This window comes from Eleutherodactylus coqui, chromosome 5 (assembly GCF_035609145.1).
Source record: "Eleutherodactylus coqui strain aEleCoq1 chromosome 5, aEleCoq1.hap1, whole genome shotgun sequence".
Classification (NCBI taxonomy): Eukaryota; Metazoa; Chordata; class Amphibia; order Anura; family Eleutherodactylidae; genus Eleutherodactylus; species Eleutherodactylus coqui.
Window position 1 is genome coordinate 68,400,145 of NC_089841.1, and position 22,325 is coordinate 68,422,469.

Sequence of the window (22,325 nt, forward strand, 5' to 3'; positions counted from 1 at the left end):
AGGATTGTCATCGCTCATCTTTTGGGCTGCTAAAGGATGGGTGATGATGAACATGGCTAATCGTGCAGTTTAAACAGCTGCCATTCCATAGCGAACAGCACCTGTGCAATGTGAATGGAGAGGGGCGGGGGAGCAAGAGGAGAGAAATCTCCTGCACTGCCCCGCCCCCTGCTGGCCGCTCTGTGTGCGAGCCAGCTGTGCTAGCTCCACCGGGATACAGGGACGAGTGTCGGGCATCGTTTGCCCGACACTCGTCCAATGTAAATGGGCCTTTAGGCAAAGTCATGAATAGTTGATTGGCAGTGGTCCGCCATGCCGCATCCCCACCGATCAGCTGTTCGCCAGGCCATTTACCATGCAGGCAGCACTAGAAGGTAGTAACACTGTATTGCAGTGGTCCCACTTAGTACTACAGGCACAGCGCTCATTGAATTCAATGTCTGCAGTACGAAACCGGGTCGCTGCAATGTTAAGTCTAGCCGGAGTCGAGTCTTTTGCATACAGTGCAAGCCTTCATTTACACACTAATAAGCTCTTAAGTAGCTAATTAGCTACTTAAGAGTTTATGCAGTCATCTTTATTCTCCAGGCTAAATAGAGATTGTTTAGTTGTCTTCAGTCACTAATACAATGAATGAGAACAACTGAATGATTTCTCATTTGAAAGTGGCAACCAGGTATCTGCCTGTATGTAGAGGCGGCCTAAGGGAACTGTACTGCCCATAGCAAGCAATCACAGGACAGCTTTCATTGTACCACAGAACATACAACAGTTTCATATAGGCTTCCCCTTAGTTGGAATCAGCCATAAATGCGGACCTGCTTGCAGAACATTGTGTGCGGGTTACTTTTGAGCAAAATGAAATTCAATTTACTTTTGGATGAGCGAAGGTACCGCGTTGCTGACCTCTACCATGAAGATTATCGTCTAGGCAGATCTTGAACAGGGTAGGATGCAACCAATCTACGGTTATTAGAACAATCTGGAGAGAGAAAAAGAAACAGCAAGTGTTGCCGCTCAGCCGGGGTCTGGTCGTCTGACGGGTTCATCCGCAAGGGACGACGAGGCCTTGAAGAGGCTTTCTTCTGTTGTGACCTGAAGTCCTCTGAGAGTGAAGGGAATCTTGCAGATTGATCTCCTCCAGTTACAGATTGCTTGAAGTTGGATTGGATGTAAAGCCAAAAAGAAACCGTTGCTGTCAAAAATTCAAAGGAAACAAGTTGGCCTGGTCACAGAACACCTCCCCCGTCTCCCCAACAATGGGGGAAAGTACTGTATAGTGACAAGTCAACCTTCACAATAAGAGCAAATTCAATCTGTCTGCAGCAGGAGATACCTGGGAGCAGACCTCCAGCCCGAGTGCACAGTCCCTACAATTAAGTACCCTTTATCTGTAATGGTTTGCTCATGCATGGCTGTGGGAGACTACATGTTGTAGAATGGGGGATGACTGGCAGGAAATACTAGGAAGTACTAAAGAAACTAATGTGATTAAGCTCCAAGATCTGGTTTTTGATAGGGACTTCAACTTTCAGAATAGCAATGCTCCCTGCCATCAGTCAGAACTCGTGAAGCAGTGGTTCCAGGGGAATAGCATCTAGCAGATGGACTGGGCAGCCCAGCCACCAGGTGTAAATCCAGTTAATCATTTATGGCAAAAAGTGTCCTCCGAAATATTCGAAAGACCTCTATACCAAAAGGGAACCGATTGAAAGCCTCATCAACGCCTGGCATCATGTGGCTTCAGCTGAACTGCTGTAACCTGTGCCTGAAGGATGAGGACCTACGATCAAGAACAAAGCACGGCTAATTCGAGAATGATGAATTACTAATGTATTCGGATTGTACTTTTGTAGTTACTTTTACCATATATGGGCAGCTTTTAACATGTTCTTTGTAGTATTGTTTAGTTAGAAGAGAAGACATTATTTTTAGTCCTTTTGGACAGAATGATCCATAATATTGCTGCCAAATTTAGATTTTCCCAACATTTGATTTAATCATAAAACCTTCAAAATCAGTTGTGACCTTTTGAACAGCACTGTAGATACCACATAGACATGAATGTGTTAACCCAGGTTATACCGTATTTGTATACAGCATGTCTGCCAGTACTATTTCTAGTGTTTGTATAGGACTTTGTCTTCTTTTGGGCTGCCTCATATCTTATGTTGTTCCTTCCTGAAAGTCCCATTACTTTGCATCTGTACGTCTCATCTTGGCATCTCAGACCCGGGCAGCATATGGACTTGGTTTTATTTTGCATCCTGAGCTGCGTACCCGGGTATACATACAGTAGAGACAGTCCAGCCGCTCAGAGATGTGGGAGATAACAAGGATTGTTGTGACAAATATAGTTGTTTATTATCTTTTTGATGATTGTTACTTTGTTTCTTTTCTGTTTTCACTGTTTCTGCTGTTTTGCGCTTTTAATACAGATTGATGTATTTGTTTCCATCCTGCTACGATGAATGCTTTTCAGTCCGTATAATGTCCGCAGCCACATACTAAATGCTCTTTCATCCCTTTACCCCCTTCTCTACCATTGAACAGAACATGAGAAACATCGACTGTGTAAAAGCGCGGACTACATGAACCTGCATTTCAAGGTGAAGTGGCTGTACAACGAGTATGTGAAGGACCTGCCTGCAATGAAGGATAAAGTGCCTGAGTATCCAGCGTACGTACCCCTCCGCCCCATAGTGTATCTCATGGTATATCCGGAGTATATAAGCTAATGACCTGGTATGTCTGTGCAGGTGGTTCGAGCAGTTTGTCATGCAGTGGCTGGACGAGAATGAGGAGGTGTCCCTGGAGTTCCTGCATGGAGCCCTGGAGCGCGATAAGAAGGATGGGGTAAGGCTGATAGCCAATGTTATATCCCAGGAGCATATGAATACATGACTGACTTGGGATACTCCTTTCATTTCTCAAGTCTTTCTGTTCTAGATCCTCTGGTTCATTCGTACAGGTCATTGAGTTGGGTTGTAATTGTGGTGCTCGCTGCTTACCGTAATAGTATAATGTAGGTCAGGACTGATGTAAAGGCAATAATTAAGAGTCTACCGGAGAATATGACTATCCCCAGGTATTGGCCGTCATGTTTCATTACTGGATTGTCAAAGGACAGTTGGTTTTATATACTTCTGTATTACCTGGTATAAAGGAAGGGGATAATTTAGCCATGTTGTAGTATATAATTATATATATATATATATATATATATATATATATATATATATATATACAGCTGGTATAAGTTATACATTTCTCTATATAGTGATATAGATCATGCTGGTATAACCTGGGTATATACTGTATATAATTATATATGTACAGCTGGTATACGTTATACATCTCTCTATATAGTGATATAGACCATGCTGGTATACCCTGGGTATATACTGTAACTAATTATATATGTACAGCTGGTATACGTTATACATCTCACTATATATAGTGATATAGACCATGTTGGTATAACCTGGGTATATACTGTATGCAATTATATATGTAGAGCTGGTATAACTTGTACATCTCTCTATATAGTGATATAGACCATGCTGGTATAACCTGAGTATATACTGTATATAATTATATTTGTACAGCTGGTATATGTTATACATCTCTCTATATATAGTGATATAGACCATGCCGGTATAACCTGGGCATCTTCTATATATAATTATATATGTACAGCTGATATAATTATAAACCTTCCAGATGTTTGGGGATCATGTTGCTGCAGCCTGGGCACTTCCTGTATATTTTACAGCGCAGAAGAATATTTTGTATAAAGCACCATTAAATTCATCTACTGATTGAATGCAAATTGCTAATAAAATGCCGGTAATGATCACAGAATATTAAGCAGGCAGATTCTTGGCAACAGCCCAAGTGAGCTGTGGCCCAGCCGGGATTTAATTAATAGATTAAGGAAAAAGAGAATTACTAAGTGGTTCTTTTGCCCCAAGAATTATAATACTGGTTAACCCCTTGTGTCCACCCTGTGCCCTCTGGAAATCACATTGTATTTCCTGGTCTTAAGTCAAGGTTTGGTCTTGTATTTTCGGGGTTCCTCAGGTGATTTCCTACAATGAGCTCAGTCTTGGGTCACTGCTGCTTGTTGACCCCTAAATCTTCAGCTCGTCTTCTGTAGATCCAGGAATAATCCTCGGTCACCTGCATGTTTGGTTATAATTCTTAACCCTTCTATTCCCTTTGCAGTTCCAGCAGACCTCGGAGCACGCCCTGTTTTCATGTTCTGTGGTTGACGTATTCACCCAACTTAACCAGAGCTTCGAGATCATCAAAAAGCTTGAGTGTCCTGACCCGGTCATTGTGGCGCACTACATGCGTAGGTTTGCTAAGGTGAGTGTTGTCTAAAAATTGAGGCCCAGTGTTTTGCTGATAGATGGGAATGCTGGGGGTCAGAGCCCTACTAGTCATTGATTTCCTATCTAAAAAGGCAGCCGATCAGTAAATTGGTTCTGGAAAAGCCCTTTAATTTTTGTATAACAAAACATTTTGCAGTTTTGTGGGTGAAAAAAAATTTTTTTTGTGGCTTTGAATTACTGGAGTTATGTGGGCTTTACCGTCAGGCATGTGGCCGTGTCAGAATTCGCAGTTCAGTGGTACTAATCACCTGTCCCTATTTTACTGGACTAAACGCACCCCCAGTGGTTGGCATGTCACAGCACCATGGGAAAATGTTGCTGATGTGTCTGTGTGACACAAGATGTGAGGCAGACAGCGGAGTTACAAAAATAAGACTTTTATTTTACCAACCAGACTGAAAAGGAAGATGGGTAGGTGAATCAGGAAAGCAGTCAAAGCACAAACTGTTACCATACCATTGATGACCCTAACTAATGTCTAAATCTAGTAATAACGATTATCGGCTATATTTCACACTTGGTATACAAGGATTACACAATTGGCAACGTTGGAAAAACAAATAAGTAGTTCACCATACTTTAGAAAGGTAACTACCTGGAGCGTGACACTCATAGTCCATAGGCAAAGTCCAGGGGAAGTTTTAACAAAGAATTTCTAATGTAAACGTTCGCAGTCCTAATATATAGCCAAATGTTTACTCCCAATGAAAAAACAATTGTCCTGCGTGCCTAATAGTAGGCCTGCTAACTCTATATGAAGTTGCTGTAAGTGCGCACACTGCCTGGTGTATTATGAGGCCGCCCTCACTAGGCCTGCTAACTCTATATGAAGTTGCTGTAAGTGCACACACTGCCTGGTGTATTATGAGGCCGCCCTCACTTACGGTTCTGATTCAGCTGTTCTGTAATGCACTCCGCTGCTCTCTCAGCTCTCCTTCAGTTCCCTGACTCTTTCTCTTGTCCAGACAGACAGTTGCCCTCCAGCAGCAGCTTCTCTCTCTTCCCATGGTTTCTGGGCGCAATGCATATCATTGCACTTGATACATAGTCACTGTTCCTACTGTCCTCTTCCACAGGGTATTACACCCAACTCTCTTGCCAGCCTATTCAGTGGGCTCATCTTCTTTTCACTGAATGCACCTTCCCTCTGTGTACCCCACAAACTCTGCATCGCTATTTCTCTTCTGTCCCTTGCTGCACTTCTCTTACTCTGCAGCCCCTAGCTCCTTCTGTTTGTGGTGCAGCAACTAATTCTCTCAACGACCTGGAAGTAGCCAATCCTGAAAGTCCTTCTGGCCATGCCCACATTTTTGCACATATGTCGCACACAACTAAATTATCACTTCTCTGCCTATCACCATGGCAATCCATTTTCCTGTTGGGGGAAGCCTCTTACATAACCAAAATGCACTGCGCTTTTTGCTCATCTGGCACATGCATTAGGGGTTAGGTAGAAGGTGGACTGTGCTGTATGAAGAGAGCATAAATGGAGGGGGTTTAGGAGAAGAGAAAAATATCTCGCAGTGACTTACCCACCTCATCGGTCCAAAACTGAGGAACAGAGTTCTATGGTCACATGACTGGTGGTGAAAACTACGTAAGGGTGTCTCTAACTAATGCAGCGCCAATGTGTAATCGAGTTGTCCAGAGTTATTTAAGACAAAACAAGAACACATGTAGCCGGACAAAAAAACGTAAATTCTCAATTCCTGCGTCAATGTGGCCAGGGTAGCAAATATTCAGGATTATTGGTATAGTATGTTCTAAGGTGCTGATGTGTGATATGTGTTTCCTCTCTTCAGACCATCAGTAAGGTGCTGCTCCAGTATGCTGAGATTCTGTCCAAGTCTTTTCAGTCCTACTGCTTCAAGGAAAAGCTGGTAAGTGGTGCCCTCTAGAGGTAAAGTAAGTTACACGTTTGGTCAGAGAAGATGTTATGGTAATTTTCCATATTTAGGGTTAGTATACTGGTATAGGACAATATCCGTGACTAAGGCCGGTTTCACATTTGTGTCAGAACCTTTGGTCAGAGGTTATGTCACAGATCCGGTTCAAAATACCGGAAGGAAAAGCGCTGCAGTTCCATCTAAAGGCCAGGCGGCTGGGTGGAAAGTGAACGGACCCTATTATAGTCAATGGACTCTGCCTGGAGCTGTTCGGCTGTGGAGGTTCCCCTTTCTTGCCCCCCGACAAAGCAGGAAAGCAGAATCCCCAATGCAGGTGTGAAACCAGCCTTATTCTTTCTGTTGCCTGTGTGTCTAGAACTTCTGTCACTGATCACCTATTCACTGAAGAACATCTTTACCGCGCCTTTACACAGGATGATCTGTTGGGTAACAAGAATGAACATCACTGACTGTCTGGAGGCGGAACGGCGATCATTCCGGCCCGCCCGCCTCCATTCACAGTGAGCAGGCAGTTGTTCAGAAGTGACCAAGTGCCTGGTTACACAGAGAGATACATTGTTCAGTCTTCTGTGTGCAGAAACTGAATGAGAAGTGAACGACTTCTTGTTCGTCTTTCAGTTGGTGCATGCATTTACACTGAACGGTTATTGTTCAGATTCTCGCTAGATCGTGGGAAGCCTCATAGTAACTTTACTGCGTTGAATTCAAATATGATGTCCGTTTTTTTCTGCCATGTAAGTTTTTCAAATTATGGGGAATAATGTAATCCAATTGCCATTGGAGTGTATTTTGGGGAAACCTGCCTATAAAATTAATCCCGTAGGTTGACGGAACACTGTAAGGGTAGATTTATGTAACATATAGGGTATATTTCCACGTGGCGGAAACACTATGGATCATCCATCAGTAAGTTATAATAAGATTGCAGATTTTCATGTTTTTGTTTTTGTTTTTGTTTTTGTTTTTCATTTTACTCCACTTAGAACTTTTTTAACGTTTTTCAGTATAGGAGTTGTATTTTTCAATAGTGCTATTTAATGTACCATTGAAAAATACAACTCATCCTGCAAAAAACAAGCCCTCATACAGCGATGTCGATGGATAAATAAAGGAGTTACAATTTTTTTCAAATAGAAAAAAAAAATGCTTGGTCCCTAAGGGGTTAAATAACTTGAAAATGAAACGTGCTGCTGTGATTCGGTTTTACCAATGTAATCAGCATGTTTTAATTTTACAGAAACTTCTCAATTACTTTCTGCTACGAAGACTTCGTAAATACGTGTTGCACAGAGTAATCAATTTGTGTAAAATAATAACTTTTTTAGAGTTAAGTCAAAAAGTAACCAATATACTTAAGGCCCTTTGTCCACGGGCCCAAGCCGCCGCCGAATCACCGACGGTCAGCCTATTCCGATAGGCTGACCGTGGAGAATCGGGGCAATTTGCAGAATGCTGCAAATTGCCCGCCGCGAGCGGAGAATCGCAATGATTCTCCACTCCTGTACACGGGGCTGGCGCTTTCCATAGCAATGCCATGGAAAGCTTCGGCCGGCGTGAAATCATGCCCGTGGACAGGCACCCTGAAGGGAATCTGTCACCAACATTTATTTCACTTCTAAAACTCACTTTACTGGCTGGCAGGCGTAAAAAAAATCCAGTCCCCTCTAATGCCCTTTCTTTTGCTAACGAGCCCATGTACCTCTGCAATTTAGTTCCAGAGTTCTAGCTTGCCATATGCCAATGAGGAGAGAAGAGTCTTGCTGATGTAAGAGCTGCCCGCCTAAGCACATCCCTTTTCTCTTGACGGACAGCTTTACACAGTAAACCATGTCTATCCAGAGAAAGGGGCATGCTTAGCTCGAAAGCTCCTAAATCTACATGACTCTTCTTGGACAGATGACTCTTCTCTGCTGATTTGCATACGCCAAGCTAGTACTGTGGGACTTTGCAGCAGGGCTCAATAGAAAGAGGACATTAAAAGTGATTGATGTTTAATCCCCTACTGGCCCGTGAAGTTAGTTTTTAGGGGTGAGATGGTGGTGACTGACAGGTTCCCTTTGAGAGTATGATGATAAAGTGCATACATCATGGTGTATTTTGTGTTCATGTAGTATATTACACACTTTAAGTAAGTGCAAAGAATTGCCAAAAGTCCAATTAGTAATCAATGAGGCAGCGTCCAATGACACCAGGTTTAGTGCCAGACAATATGGCATTCAATAAACATGTGTTGCTCAAAATGAAGCAACCACGTATATATGAAGCAAGCAGGGGACTGTGATGGCCAGAGCGCTGCACTGCTAGTGATACGCCTGAGGGCTATCTATGCTATGTAGCTTCATTAAGGGAGATGATTCTACTCTCCACCAATACAGGGCACTGCTAGTGATACGCTTGGGGGTTGTTTTTTATGCTATGCAGCATTCTTGCTATCCTTTTTTCCTGGTTGCCTCATTTTGAGTGTTTTTGTATCTAATGTGCTTTATTGGCATACTCGTGAGTTTATAGCTTATTTTTCCTTTTTACATATGATGTATTACCTCTTTACACTGCTAGTAGGGCGCCAATGTAGAATATGGTAACCCTTGTTTATTTGTGTTTTTAATTAATTTTAATTGTTTTTTTCCCCTAGTTTGTGAATGATACAATATGTATAGGAGTGTACTTCATGTGGAATGCTGCTTTTATTTATATTGTTTCATCCAGAGCTGTATTCACAGTTCAGCTGGTTGCCACTTCAGGTTTTACAAAACCATGGTAACAGATGCATCCTTAACATTGTATACTTGTCACCTTTTAGAAATTGGCAAGAGGATACAGACTTAGGATAAGCAGCACCTATGTATTACATAACCCCTCATCTCCATCTCATTGGCCCTTCAGTCCCCGAATTTGGGGCCCTGCAGTGAAGTCATTGTGTGTTCTCTCTTCCAGCCTTGCATCCTCATGAACAACGTTCAGCAGCTCCGAGTGCAGCTAGAGAAGATGTTTGAAGCCATGGGAGGAAAAGAGGTGACTAGTAATCTTCATCTATCACATGGAGCCTTGGCCTTACTCTGCATCCTATAAGAATGTGACGCATCTTGTGAGGAGCTGGGAGACTTCCGGGGGGCTCTGTGTGATTTCTATTAGCACATCCTTTCTAGCTGTGGGATTCCCCACAGGACTCCTCCGACCTCTGCTGAGCATCGATGGAGTCTGCGGCCCGGAGCAATCAATGTTATCCGGAGCATCAATTAATGTCTTATTAATGTCCTGCTGCTATTTCTTTCCTGCAGTCTTGTGATGCGCCATTGATTTTCTTGCACCGTAGTGTTTTATTAACCTCCCGTGTTTTTTCGGAGCTCCTCTTGCCATTTAACAAATCCAGGAGGATTCAGTGTAAACCCGATAGAAGATATTAGATTTCGCTTGGAATGAATCATTATCAGAGTTTTGACCCCCTGTAGTTCCATCTTTACAACTTGGCCTTTTACATGTAGCTGGGAAAAACTAATGGACTGGTTGCATATTTTTATGAAGCAACCAACTTGGGCGTCTATGGGAGGCTTCACATTATAGGTTGCACAGCCTTTCTTTTTATTTAGTGGCCTTGTTGTCCTGTTAGAACAGGCCATAGTATAATAGACACAGTAGGGCATAGTCACAAAGCGGAAATGGGAGAAGATGGCAGAACATTAGAAAAATCGTGCAAGTACAGGGAGCGAACACATTTTGATGGCTGATCAGCACAGGAAATATGCTTTATGGGGAGTAGTTTAGTTCAAAGCAAGAGAAGTGCATTATGGAAATGGTGAGATGGTGGTTCTTAACAGTAGGGGTGCCGGAGTAGGGCGGCGCGTAGCGGGAGGGGTGCCGGAGGAGGGCGGCGCGTAGCGGGAGGGGGGCCGGAGGAGGGCGGTGCGTAGCGGGAGGGGTGCCGGAGGAGGGCGGCGCGTAGCGGGAGGGGTGCCGGAGGAGGGCGGCGCGTAGCGGGAGGGGGGCCGGCGGAGGGCGGCGCGTAGCGGGAGAGGGGCCGGCGGAGGGCGGCGCGTAGCGGGAGGGGGGCCGCGGGAGGGCGGCGCGTAGCGGGAGGGGGGCCGCGGGAGGGCGGCGTTTAGCGGGAGGGGTGCCGCAGGAGGGCGGCGTTTAGCGGGAGGGGTGCCGCAGGAGGGCGGCGCGTAGCGGGAGGGGGGCCGGGGGAGGGCGGCGCGTAGCGGGAGGGGTGTATGATAGTAGTTCAGAGCAGATGAGGACAGTTTAGCGCAGAAGAGGTGGATGAGGGGTTAATTTAAAATTAGAAACCTGCATGAAAGAGAGTTCCTATTAGTAAAGAACAACGATGAGAGTCATAAATCACCAAGTGAATTGGTAATAGTTCTTTTCTCTTGGCATGTTTCCTGTGGTTTTGGAGGGTAAATGTGAAGCATGGTGCCCCTGCATGGCGGTGCCCGACTATAGCTGGTGTCACCTGGCTGTGTGCTATTTGTGGGCCCCCAGCGGGTGCTCTCTGGTTTTGTCCTATTCATCCCAGCATTAGATAGGGAGCGCTGTATGTGCAGCCGAGGCTCCTTTGATGCGAGCAGTCGTGATGTCTCCGGCGGGGAGACTCTCTAACGATATCTTCCCACTACGATAACTAGCTTGTTAAATCCAACACAAAAGCTGGGCCGTGTCTGCGGCTGAAAGCCGGGGTCACACGCTAAATCTGGAGCCCTACTGGAAATGCCCAGGGGACCTCATCTAAGGCAAGGCATCACATGGGGGTTTACAGCTCGGATGACGGCCATCATTCTAGCTCTGGGTCTTTCTTGTCTTGTAGTTGGATCCCGAGGCCAGCGACACCCTGAAGGAGCTCCAGGTGAAGCTCAACAACGTCTTGGATGAACTTAGCGCTGTGTTCGGGAATAGGTGAGTGGGAGCTCAAGTATAGGAAGAAGGTACAGTGGTCATCCAGTCTTCTGTAGAGCTAATCGCTGTATAATGAGGACTTCTGCAACTTTCTAATCTACTTTTGTAGTTCAATTTCTTAACATTTTTAAAATCTCTGCTTGCTGCCAGTGAATGCACACATTATTATTTGCATCTGAAACCTTTAACTCCTCCCCTCTCCTTGGCACACAGATGTGCGGAGTGGATATGAAATGGGCTAGGGAGCCATGCCGGCTGATTCTGACAGCAGACACCCACACTAACTGCTGTGATCGCAGCCAGCTCCGTTCAAGGCTGTCTGACAGCTTACATGTGCACTCAGTTCTGACTGCGGCTAGAGGTTAGGGTCCCCCTTTGGACTCATTAGCTCCCCTATGATGCGATCGCAGCCCTGGGCCTAGTAAAGACTCACAGGGCTGTCATGTATTTAGCCATGTTAAGCTCTGCCTATGGCACAATATAGCCCTGCCAAGGACTTAATGGGTGAACAAGAAAAATGATATACATTATATTGTAGAAGTGGTCAAATGATCACAAGTAGAAGCCCCATAAGTGAACTAAAAAAATGTGTTAAATAAAACCTTTAAAAAGAAAAATTTAATTTTTTTTTTTTTTTTTTAAATCCATTTCCCCCCCAAAAAAGAATACAACAAATCCTAATCGTCCTCGCCGCGTACAAAAGTATTGTGTTATTATATTTATCTTACACAGTGAACACCGTAAAAAATGCTAGAATTACTTTTTTTGGGCATCTTGTCTACCAACAAAAATTGAATAAAAAGTGATCAATAAGTCGTGTTTACCCAGAAATAATAGCAATAAATACAGCTCACCCTTTCAAAATAAGCGCCCAGCGGCATCAACGGGAAAAAAAAGGTTGGAGGCCTGAATATGATGACAAAAAGAATTTTTCTTTTTAATATATATTTTTTTAAGTAGTGACACATAAAATCTATAAACCTGGTATCAGCGGATCGGTGCTGACTAGAGGATGAAGCTGTCATTTTTACTGGACCATGAGTGCTGCTAAAGCAACTCCCCCGCCTTCCCCTTTAATAATGACATTTTTGCGTTTTGTTTTTTAATTACTCTCAACTTTTAAAAAAGTTCCCCATTTTCTAATCTATTAAATGGCACCAATAGTAAATACAGTTCATCCCGCCAACAATAAGCCCTCGTACAGCTGAGTCGATGGAAGAATAAAGCTATGGTTCTCGGAGTGCGGGGATGAAAATAAACAAGAGCAAAAACGAAAAATGGTTGGTAGTTGAAGGGTTAAAACCTACTTTGATCTATTCCTGCTCACTGAGCTGTAACAATACATCATCCCACCACAGGAGGGAGATTTGTCCTATCCTCATGGGTGAATGGGAGCAGCAGGGGGGTATAACAGGGGCATAAGTGGAGCTATAGGTGTAGGGGTGATTGGTGGGCAGCGCCGGCCGTCATGGGGTGTTAATAACGATGGGCTAATGTAATTACTCAGGACAGTTTGCATCATGCTTAGTCTGACTCACAAGGCTCTGTCTCTGCACCCCGTGGCGTCCGCCTGATGTTAATCCTCTAGGACACTGTATATTTCCGGATGTGTTAGAGCGACGGCTATGAACAAGGCTGACAGTAAGGTTTAATGAGGACGCTCACTGCTTCTGCTCCAGGCCAGGGATAAACGACATAAGTGATTCCAGCAAGAAGGGAGCAAAGAGTAACACTCAGGTGTACATCCACACGGACCGTCCGGCATCATGTGTCCATGTAATCAGCGGGTTGTTACTGCTCAACCGCAGCTGCTGGATGGGGCTGTAGAATGGGGCACAGTGTGGGCACTTGGTGCAGATGGGGGTGTAGAACGGGGCACAGTGTGGGCGCATGGTGCGGATGAGGGTGTAGAACGCGGCACACTGTGGGCACATGGTGCAGATGGGGGTGTAGAACGGGGCACAGTGTGGGCACATGGTGCTGATGGGGCTGTAGAGCAGGGCATATGGTGCAGATGGGGCTGTAGAGCAGGGCACAGTGTGGACACATGGTGCAGATGGGGGCTGTAGAGCAGGGCACAGTGTGGGCACATGGTGCAGATGAGGGTGTAGAACTCGGTAGACTGTGGGCACATGGTGCAGATGGGGGTGTAGAACAGGGCACAGTGTGGGCACATGGTGCTGATGGGGCTGTAGAGCAGGGCACATGGGGCTCCTGTTCTGACTTGCGTCTCTTTTTTTGTGATGTTTCCTCAGTTTCCAGTACCGGATCGATGAATGTACTAAGCAGATGTCAGAGATCCTGTGCCACGTGAAGGGTACTGGGAACGTACCTGCCAACGCTAGGAACACGGTGGCACAGGATGCAGACAATGTTCTTCGCCCCCTGATGGACTTCTTGGATGGAAAGTGAGTGAGAAATAACACTTCTGTATTCACTCAAGTTAAAAAATGTATAAAAATAAATAGAAAAACTCTGCCAGGAGAGGAAGATACAGGAGGGAGCGCGGGCAAACACGGAAGTGCAAGAAGTAGCGGGCAGAGGGACGGGGCAAGCTGAAAATCTGAACAAAGCAATAGAACATCTACGGGAAAATGTGTGCGATAGCCGACCTCACTGGTCTCCTCAAGGAGGTGCCGGACGGTCGTCTGTGATGGTGGGGCTTGTTGTTAGCTTCAGGTTAGGAATACGGAATAATTCGGACAGATTCTCTCGGCCCTCAGAAACTCGCACGCAACACTCATCGGAGAGCACACGGACACCCGTTGTGTGTGTACTTTTTGTCCGTTTTTTTTCCCAAGCACCCATTGATTTGAATGGGTGACTGTCACCCGAGAAATCAGACCAGAACAGGACAGGCAGCAACTTTTTTACGTGGACCTTCAAAAAAAAAAAAAAAAAGCAATATTGACTGTAAAAGATCCATTGCAAACACGGACAATACACGGATGTGAAAGTTGCCCCCATGAATAAGCCCTTGCAGAGAGAAACTTTTTTGGTTTCTTTCATTGGTTTTTCTCTGTAAGAGAAATGGCCAATTCTATACCAAACGAGGCAGCATCTGTAGTTACTACCCTAACAATGGCCTCTAGGCTCTATCGCGTCTTTGTGCCCTCTGTATTAGCTGGCACTGCCCTTGTTTCCTGATTGTGTGCTTTGCTCCCTGCAGTTTGACCTTATTTGCCACCGTGTGTGAGAAGACCGTCCTGAAGCGCGTCCTGAAAGATCTCTGGAGGGTGGTGATGAACACAATGGAGAAGATGATCGTCCTGCCTCCCCTTACAGACCAGTCGGTGAGTGTTGGTTCTGTAAAGGAAACTGCAATCAGGATATGTGGTGCCCAAGGAGGCTCCTCCGACCCCGGGGGTCTGGGTGGGGAATCGGGTGATCGCATATGAGGGGTTACTGGTAGCCCAGCTATTCCTCAACCAACCTCCTGGAAAAGGCTTCCCCAGAGCTGAGAGGTTCCGGGATATTAATCTCCCCCGTGGCGGCTGCATAGTAAGAAGCGCAGCTGCCGCCGGTGATAGTAGCTGACACGCTTCACCCCACATTGTCTGTGCTGGAGAGGGGTCTGGTGTGGGAACCGCTGCGCCAGGGTTGCAAACCTGAATTTTTCGTTTTCCTGTACAACTTATCCAAAAATAAAGGATAGACAGAATTCTTTTTGGACACGTTGGGAAACCATAATGAATGATGATGAATATAATTGCAGTCATAATAACCCGCTCAAGTTCCACCAGCCGCAAAAATTCATGGACGCTGAAAAAACTGCCCTATTTTTACGGACTGTCCAGGAATTTCTGGGTAGTTGACAACCCTGCGCTTACATGTTGGTGTCCAGCCCATGAGCACATTCAACTTTACTCATGATAGACAACATTTTGAACATTTACAAGGATCCAAGAGGCTGAGCTATGAGGGGCTGTTTGCAGGGTCTGCAGACTGTTGCTGTCCCTAACTATCCCCTCTGTGTAGAGCCACCATCGTGTGACCACAGAGCTCCCTGCATGAGCGGTAATGAGCGGAGTCCTGTGTGCACGGCTGTAATGACTCCGTACGGCAGCCTGCAGTGGACAGATTTAGATTTTGGGGTGCATACCCATTTTGTACCTTTTTTTAAAGCGACCATCTGGTCCCCGGACAAAATTCTGTGCAGGGACTGGAGGGGGAAGTTTTATATTTCCTGCCATCTGTCCTCTGCGCAGTCGTTCCTTGGATCTACTTTAAAGATGGCTACCACAATTTTCTGTCTTCCTGCTACATGCTGTGCACACGTATTGTGTTAGACTACCAGGGCACAATATTTGCTCTCTTATTGGCCTGGACTGTTCACGTGTTGAGTGCTGGCCAATCGGAGAGCAGCATCAGTTGCCTCAGACTACAGATGCATAGTTAAGAGTATGGTAGTAGTCTTGGAAAATGGAAAAAGGGCCCACAGACAGACTGATCCGTAGGCCAATGGCACAGAGGACTGGCAGCCGGTAGAACTACACGCCACCACCAGTCCCTGGATGGAACTTTGTCCTGGGACCAGAGGGTTGCTTTAAGAGTTACCGGACTTGTTATCTACTTCTCTAACGGACTTCTGTTTTCCCGTTTCCTTCGGGTGGACTCCTGTTGTCATCAGACGGTAAGTTTAGAAAACCCTTGCGCCTTCCCCACGCATATTAGTGCAGCATGCACACCTTTACCCCAGGAGACCTTTTGTCTAACCCTTCATGTGACACACCACCACCACAGAAGAAAATCCCTTGGATAACCCTGGCTATGTGCTTTCTATGTTACCATTGGCTCCGCACTTCCCCCCTCGTCACAACTCTTAACCTGGTCATCGTCTGACCCGTGTCCCGTTGAATCTATTTTACATAGAGTATATTATAACGCCGGTTAGACTGGACATACGCAGAGTATGCATGCTATAGTGTGTTAAAGGGGTTGTCCCGCTTCAAACGGTTTAGCTGCAGGAAGCAGACAGCTCCGTACATTGCGTAGTGGCCTGTTTTGGTACTGCAAGCTGAGTACTATTTAAGTGAATGGTAACAATTGGAAGGGAGACAACCGCTTTAATGAGGCGTGAGGCACTTGCTACCAATTCATCTGCACAATCATACTGTATGAGATATCTGTTTGGGACTGTAGTACAGTGTCCTTCGCTTTGCACTAGTGACTAGTATGATGTGAAGAAACTGTGTGCATTGGACTGGGAAATTGTATTTTAGCAATGCACGTTAAGTCCAATAATCTGGCATCCTTTAGATCGTGAACACCCGGGGGTCCTGACTGCAACATGTGCTGACGATTAAGGTACCTGCATGCGAGATGACTGTCAGGCTCATTAGTGCCCAACAGCTGTCCCAGCGACTATCACTCTTGGGCTTTACGCAGGAGCGATAGTCGTACAAAGCATGGAGGCAGAGCCGACCGGAAATTGTTAGGGCCACCTGCCTCCAATCACTGCGAACAGGCAGTCGCTCAAAGATTAATCAACGCCTGCTTACACGGGTTGACAATCACTTGGATTTTAGTTCTACGACAACATGTAAACGTATTCTCGCTTACTGCCCTGTGGAGCCATCTGTACACGGGACGACTGTCCCCTGAATTAGCGGTATCCAGTGATAATCACCCCGTGTAAAGGTACCTCTACATTGCCACGGTTTAAAGTCCCCTTTGCACATGTGCAGCTTTGGTATCTTGGCACTTAAAGGTCCCCGAGGACGCCTGTGTTCTTGTCCCCAGAACTGCCGCTCTCTTGTACTCTTGTTCCGTCTGGGGTCCAAAATAGTTTCCTGCTAGATTATCAGGAATTCATCAGACTAGTGGCCTTCCACTATATCAGGCGTTATATCATGTCAGCGGTCTGACATCCTTCTCAGCTCTGTGGATGGAGGACATCCTGCAGGTAGCCCTGTAAGTAACGCCTCTTCTTTCTCTTCTTTGCTTCTTCAGGGAACACAGTTGATCTTCAGCGCAGCCAAGGAGCTGGGCCAACTATCGAAGCTGAAGGTACGTAGCAATCGCCTGAGCGTCTTGTAGCGTTGCTTGCGCTCTTGCCATGCCTGCTGCTTGTGCAGCCAATGGGGTATGTTCACCCTTTACGTAAATGCTGCGGATTTTCTACATGGAAATTGGCAGATTCTCCGCAGTGTTTTATAGTTTAAGCAATGTGGTTCAGATTTTAGGAAATCTCATCCACTGCGGTAAATAATTCTCAGTATAATCGGACCTGCGCTGCAGATTTTAAACGGTTTGCCCAGTATTGCTGAACTCTGCTTAGGAGAAGTGATCTGTAGTTGACCAGTAGCGGTCCTGCACTCGGGATTCCTGCGGATCAGACGATCAGGGGGCCCATTGTTGGTGCAGATAGTCCTGTCAACATTGCAGTGACCCGGTTTGGTCAATGCAAAGTAGTAAGTCGTTCCAGTGCTGACAGCATTATCTGCTTCAAGCGCTGTCAGCACTAACGGCAAGCCCTGCGATCATTGATTGGCGGTGATCCCGAGTGGCGGAACCCCTAACCTTAGGATAGGTAATCAATAGTAAATTCCTGGAGAACCCCTTTAAATCTCCAGCATTTCAATTTATGCTGTGGATTTTCTCTGTGGATTTCACCTCTTCGAATGAGGGAGTAAAATCTGCTTCAAAATCCGAATGCAACAACTAATAGGAATTTTGATGCAGATCTGCGGATTTTCTGCTGCACAGTTTTACTAATGTATGATCCGTCCTGCATTGTACCGTCATGTGATGAGATATCACCATTGTTGTCTCAACTGTATTAACCCTATCCAATACAATTTTGGATTTCTCTTTTTGCTGTTATACAACGGTGCCATCTGCTGGCCAAAGCCAGTGTGTGTGCTGTAGAGAGGCTCCGACAATAGAGTGGCTGGCGATAGACGGTAAGAATACCCTGCCGGACGTCTTCTGACATTGAAGCTGTACAAGCTTCAATCAGAATGTAGGAAAAAATCAGACAGTGGATTGGAAAGGGTTAAATGGTTTCTATGCTTCGTTATGCAGTCACAATCTCGTTAATCACATGCCCTTGTTGCATTTGCGCATTCATATGGTTTAGCTTTCAGTGCTTACTGATGATCAGCTGATGTGTGAGCACTATAGGCCTTTTCTCAGGACTGTATGTGGTGTTATGTCCATCCGTCACACGGCTCGGAGCAGTTGGTCCCATTAAAGTGAGAAGTCATCACTAATTCACTCCTCAAACTTTTAGTGACTTATGAGTAAAACCCCTTCTGTCCTTACAGGATCATATGGTGAGAGAAGAGACCCGCAGTCTGACCCCAAAGCAGTGCGCTGTGATGGATCTGGCTCTGGATACCATCAAGGTAAGTGCTGGAGCCATCGCTGCAGCCCCACATAGATAATTTATATTCGCACTTTTCACCTCACCTTATTCCGGGGTTGTCCTGTGTGTTACACCTGTTTGGGGCCACCAAAGAGGAAGGGGCCCCACAACAGTTATCCTTATAGCCTCTCAGTAGTCTGGGAACTTGAGGCAGGGGTTTAGGGAGATACATGATGGGTTTTTCTTGGATGCTCCTTCTCTTCCTGGATACAAGACATCTTTAAGTCTCTTCTCTTGCTTTCCAGCAATACTTCCACGCAGGAGGAAATGGCTTAAAGAAGACCTTCCTGGAGAAGAGCGCGGACTTACAGTCTCTGCGCTACGCCTTGTCTCTGTACACACAGACCACAGATACACTCATCAAAACTTTTGTGCAGACACAGACAACACAAGGTATTGTACTCCACACTCATGGTGAATCTGAAATTTGCTGTATAGCAGCGCCCTCTGCTGGTCAACAAGGAGATAGCATTGATTAACCTCTGAAGTGAAGCTATAGGGGTTTAGCTGTATACATGTACTGTATATAGCAAGTTGTTTACAGGTTTTTTTTCAGGAAAATACTATTGATAACCTATCCTTAGGATTAGTCATCAATAATTTATCGGCTAGAGTCTGCTGCTCGGAATCCACACCGATCAATTGATCGGGCGCCCGCTGTCAGTGCCGCAGTGCATAGGTACGGAGCAAAAACTCCCTGTCCCAAAAGTATTTTTGTTTCTTTTTTTTTGGCACATTATCATCTAAAATTGTAGGTGTTTTTAGGCAGAATTGTCAGGAAGAAAAAAAGAATTCTCTCATTTTCTCATGCTGTGATTTAAAGGGGTTGTACTAAGTGATAAAGTCATTCCCTGCCCACAGGATAGGGAATAACTTTATGATCAGTGGGGGTCCAGCTGTTGGGACCCCATTAATCTTGAGAACAGAGTCCCGTATGGAGTGGAGGTCATGTAGGTGCGTGGCCACTCCATTCGTCTCAGTGACTGTGCTGGGGTCTACGGACAGAGTTCAAGTACTTCAGTAATCTCCGGCGCGGTCATTGAAGTGAATGCAGCAGTAGCGTGTGTGTTCAACCTCCGCTTCATTCACTTAAGGACTGACCGAACCCCAGTTCTCGGGATCGACGGGGGTCCTAATCATAAAGTTATCCTCTATCCTGTGCATAGGAAATGATTTTATAACTTGGCACAACCCCTTTTACGATAGTTTGTCCCATTAACATTTACCCCCAAATCAGCCCCCTAAGTCTCCTGAGTATAACACTATCCACTATGCCTGCGTTGTATAATGTATGATGTCACCCGATTGTAGATGTAAATGTCCCTCCCCTTAGCTGCAGCCTCTGTATGTGGATGATGGCTGAGTACAGAACCTTTGAAGTAAAGGTGCTGAAGAAGATGGGGTCCGGGTAGAAGAGACTAAGCTTGGCGGCATGTCCGTGTCATGCAGGAGGTCTAGAATTACTGTATGGGTTTAGAGAGGTGTGCGCTTCTCTGCGCGGGGGGGGGGGGCTTTTTATGTTTACTTTTTTTATATACATTTCAGTGTATTTATTATTTTTACTATGATGACAGGTTATCAGGGGGGACATCGTTATGTGTTCCCTGCTGTCCCCACATGCACACTGTCTGCAGAAGGAATCCCCATGACATCATTATTTACATTATGGGATTTCCTAGCAACCACCAAAAACATGGCGCTTAATGATTGCTGTGTTCGGAGTTCTTTGTCACAGGGAACCGATTATTTCACTGCGGGATCAGTGTGACATCCTGATCCTGACATGGCATCCCACTAATTACATAAATTCATGACTAGGTAGATGAAAATTGTAACCTTTATAATATATTCACATCACATTTTGTTCCGGTTTCCCGCCTCTCCAGGTGTGTTCACCTCTTGTGTGTAACATGGGGTTTTCCCACTCATACCATCCGTTATCACAGGATAGGAGATAAATGTCTGATCGCTGGGGGGTCCAACCGCTGGGACCCTGAGATCTGCATGCTCTGTATCCTCCATGAGACGTCAACGCTCCATTCATGGGATGTAAGGGATGGAGGAAGATTGCCGAGTGCACCACTCACCCTCCATCCCATAGAAGTGAATGGAGAGCTGGTAACATATGTACACCACTCATGGAGAATACAGTGTGTGCAGATCTTAGATTCTTTGGGGGTCCCAGTTGTTCCCCCCCCCCCCCCCCACCTCCTTGCAATCTAACATTAACCCCCATCATGTAGGTAAGGGATAAATGTTGGCGGGAAAACCCCTTAAATGACGTATCAAGATAGGTGATAAATGTTTGATTGGTGGGGGTCTCGCTGCTGAGACCCTCAACGCTCCTGAGAATGGAGGTCTCATTTTCCCTGTCGTCCTCAATGTGGGCTCTGCAACCTTCTGACGCCACTGTGGGTAACCTAGTATGTTGGGCTAAAGGGAGACAATGTCCATCTAGTTCAGCCTGTTTCCACCCCCCCATGTTGATTCAGAGGAAGGCAAAAAAACACCGAGGAGCAGGAGTGTGGGGGGGTGGGGACATGGGACCCCCGCTCTCAGAAGTACATATATCTTGGTACAACCCCTTTACATCGGACTAAATCTGTATAGCTGCACTCCGCAAACAATCTAACAAGAAAGATCTGCCGCTCAGGAGTCTGGGAGAGCTGGGTAACAAGCTGAGGTATAATAGCTGCCATCACTCAGCTCTCTCAATAGCAGATGTAAGAAGAATCTCCTGCCAGAAGAGGACGATCCCACCTCATGTTTGTGGATCTGATTGTGTCTGTTGTTGAGGACAGTCAGTCTCTGTAAAGCATGTCGTTATCTTCACTTGTCAATCTTGTGTGCTTTGTCTTTGTATAACTCTCTCTTCCTCTTCTCTCGCCTGCTGTCTCTTGCGTTCATGTCTCAGTGCATGATGGGAAGGGTGTTAGGTATACGGCTAATGAGGACATTCGCCCCGAGAAGGGTATGTGTGTTGGTATCTTTGTAGTATGTACTTATACAGAAATCAACCAAATCCCACGTAGGAGCCAGTCCCCCTCATACTAGTGAGTGACACCTTCCACATCACCCCCGCTACACCTATACAGAGATGATTAAAACGGAGGTTCACCCCTGAACATTTTGAGTAACTTAGTCGATCCATTGCATTAGTTATTCTGTACTGATCCTGAGTTACATCCTGTATTATACTCCAGAGCTGCACTCACTATTCTGCTGGTGGAGTCAGTGTATACATACATTACTTATCCTGTACTGATCCTGAGTTACATCCTGTATTATACTCCAGAGCTGCACTCACTATTCTGCTGGTGGGGTCACTGTGTACATACATTGCTTATCCTGTACTGATCCGGAGTTCCATCCTGTATTATACTGCAGAGCTGCACTCACTGTTCTGCTGGTGGAGTCACTGTGTACATACATTACTTATCCTGTACTGATCCTGAGTTACATCCTGTATTATACTCCAGAGCTGCACTCACTATTCTGCTGGTGGAGTCACTTTATACATACATTATTTATCCTGTACTGATTCTGAGTTCATACATTACTTACAGGATGTAACCGAGGATCAGTACAGGATAAGTAATGTATGTATACAGTGACTACATCCACTGAATAGCGAGTTCAGCTCTGGAGTATAATACAGGATGTAACTCCAGATCAGTACAGGATAATTAATGTATGTACACAGTGACTCCACCAGCAGAATAGTGAGTGCAGCTCTGGAGTATAATACAGGATGTAACTCAG

General features: G+C 45.5%; 1 protein-coding gene across 2 annotated transcripts in view; it reads left to right on the top strand.

Moving 5' to 3' along the window:
• Positions 1-22,325, top strand: part of UNC13B (unc-13 homolog B) — a 307,612-nt gene that overhangs the window by 276,313 nt on the left and 8,974 nt on the right. For both annotated transcript variants that reach the window (XM_066602685.1, XM_066602686.1), the window contains exons 27-37: positions 2,554-2,680; positions 2,760-2,856; positions 4,228-4,371; positions 6,200-6,277; positions 9,239-9,316; positions 11,106-11,194; positions 13,450-13,602; positions 14,364-14,487; positions 17,147-17,203; positions 18,463-18,543; positions 18,809-18,956. In XM_066602685.1, the coding sequence (XP_066458782.1) occupies positions 2,554-2,680; positions 2,760-2,856; positions 4,228-4,371; positions 6,200-6,277; positions 9,239-9,316; positions 11,106-11,194; positions 13,450-13,602; positions 14,364-14,487; positions 17,147-17,203; positions 18,463-18,543; positions 18,809-18,956 (1,176 nt within the window). The remainder of the gene's footprint in view (positions 1-2,553; positions 2,681-2,759; positions 2,857-4,227; positions 4,372-6,199; positions 6,278-9,238; positions 9,317-11,105; positions 11,195-13,449; positions 13,603-14,363; positions 14,488-17,146; positions 17,204-18,462; positions 18,544-18,808; positions 18,957-22,325) is intronic.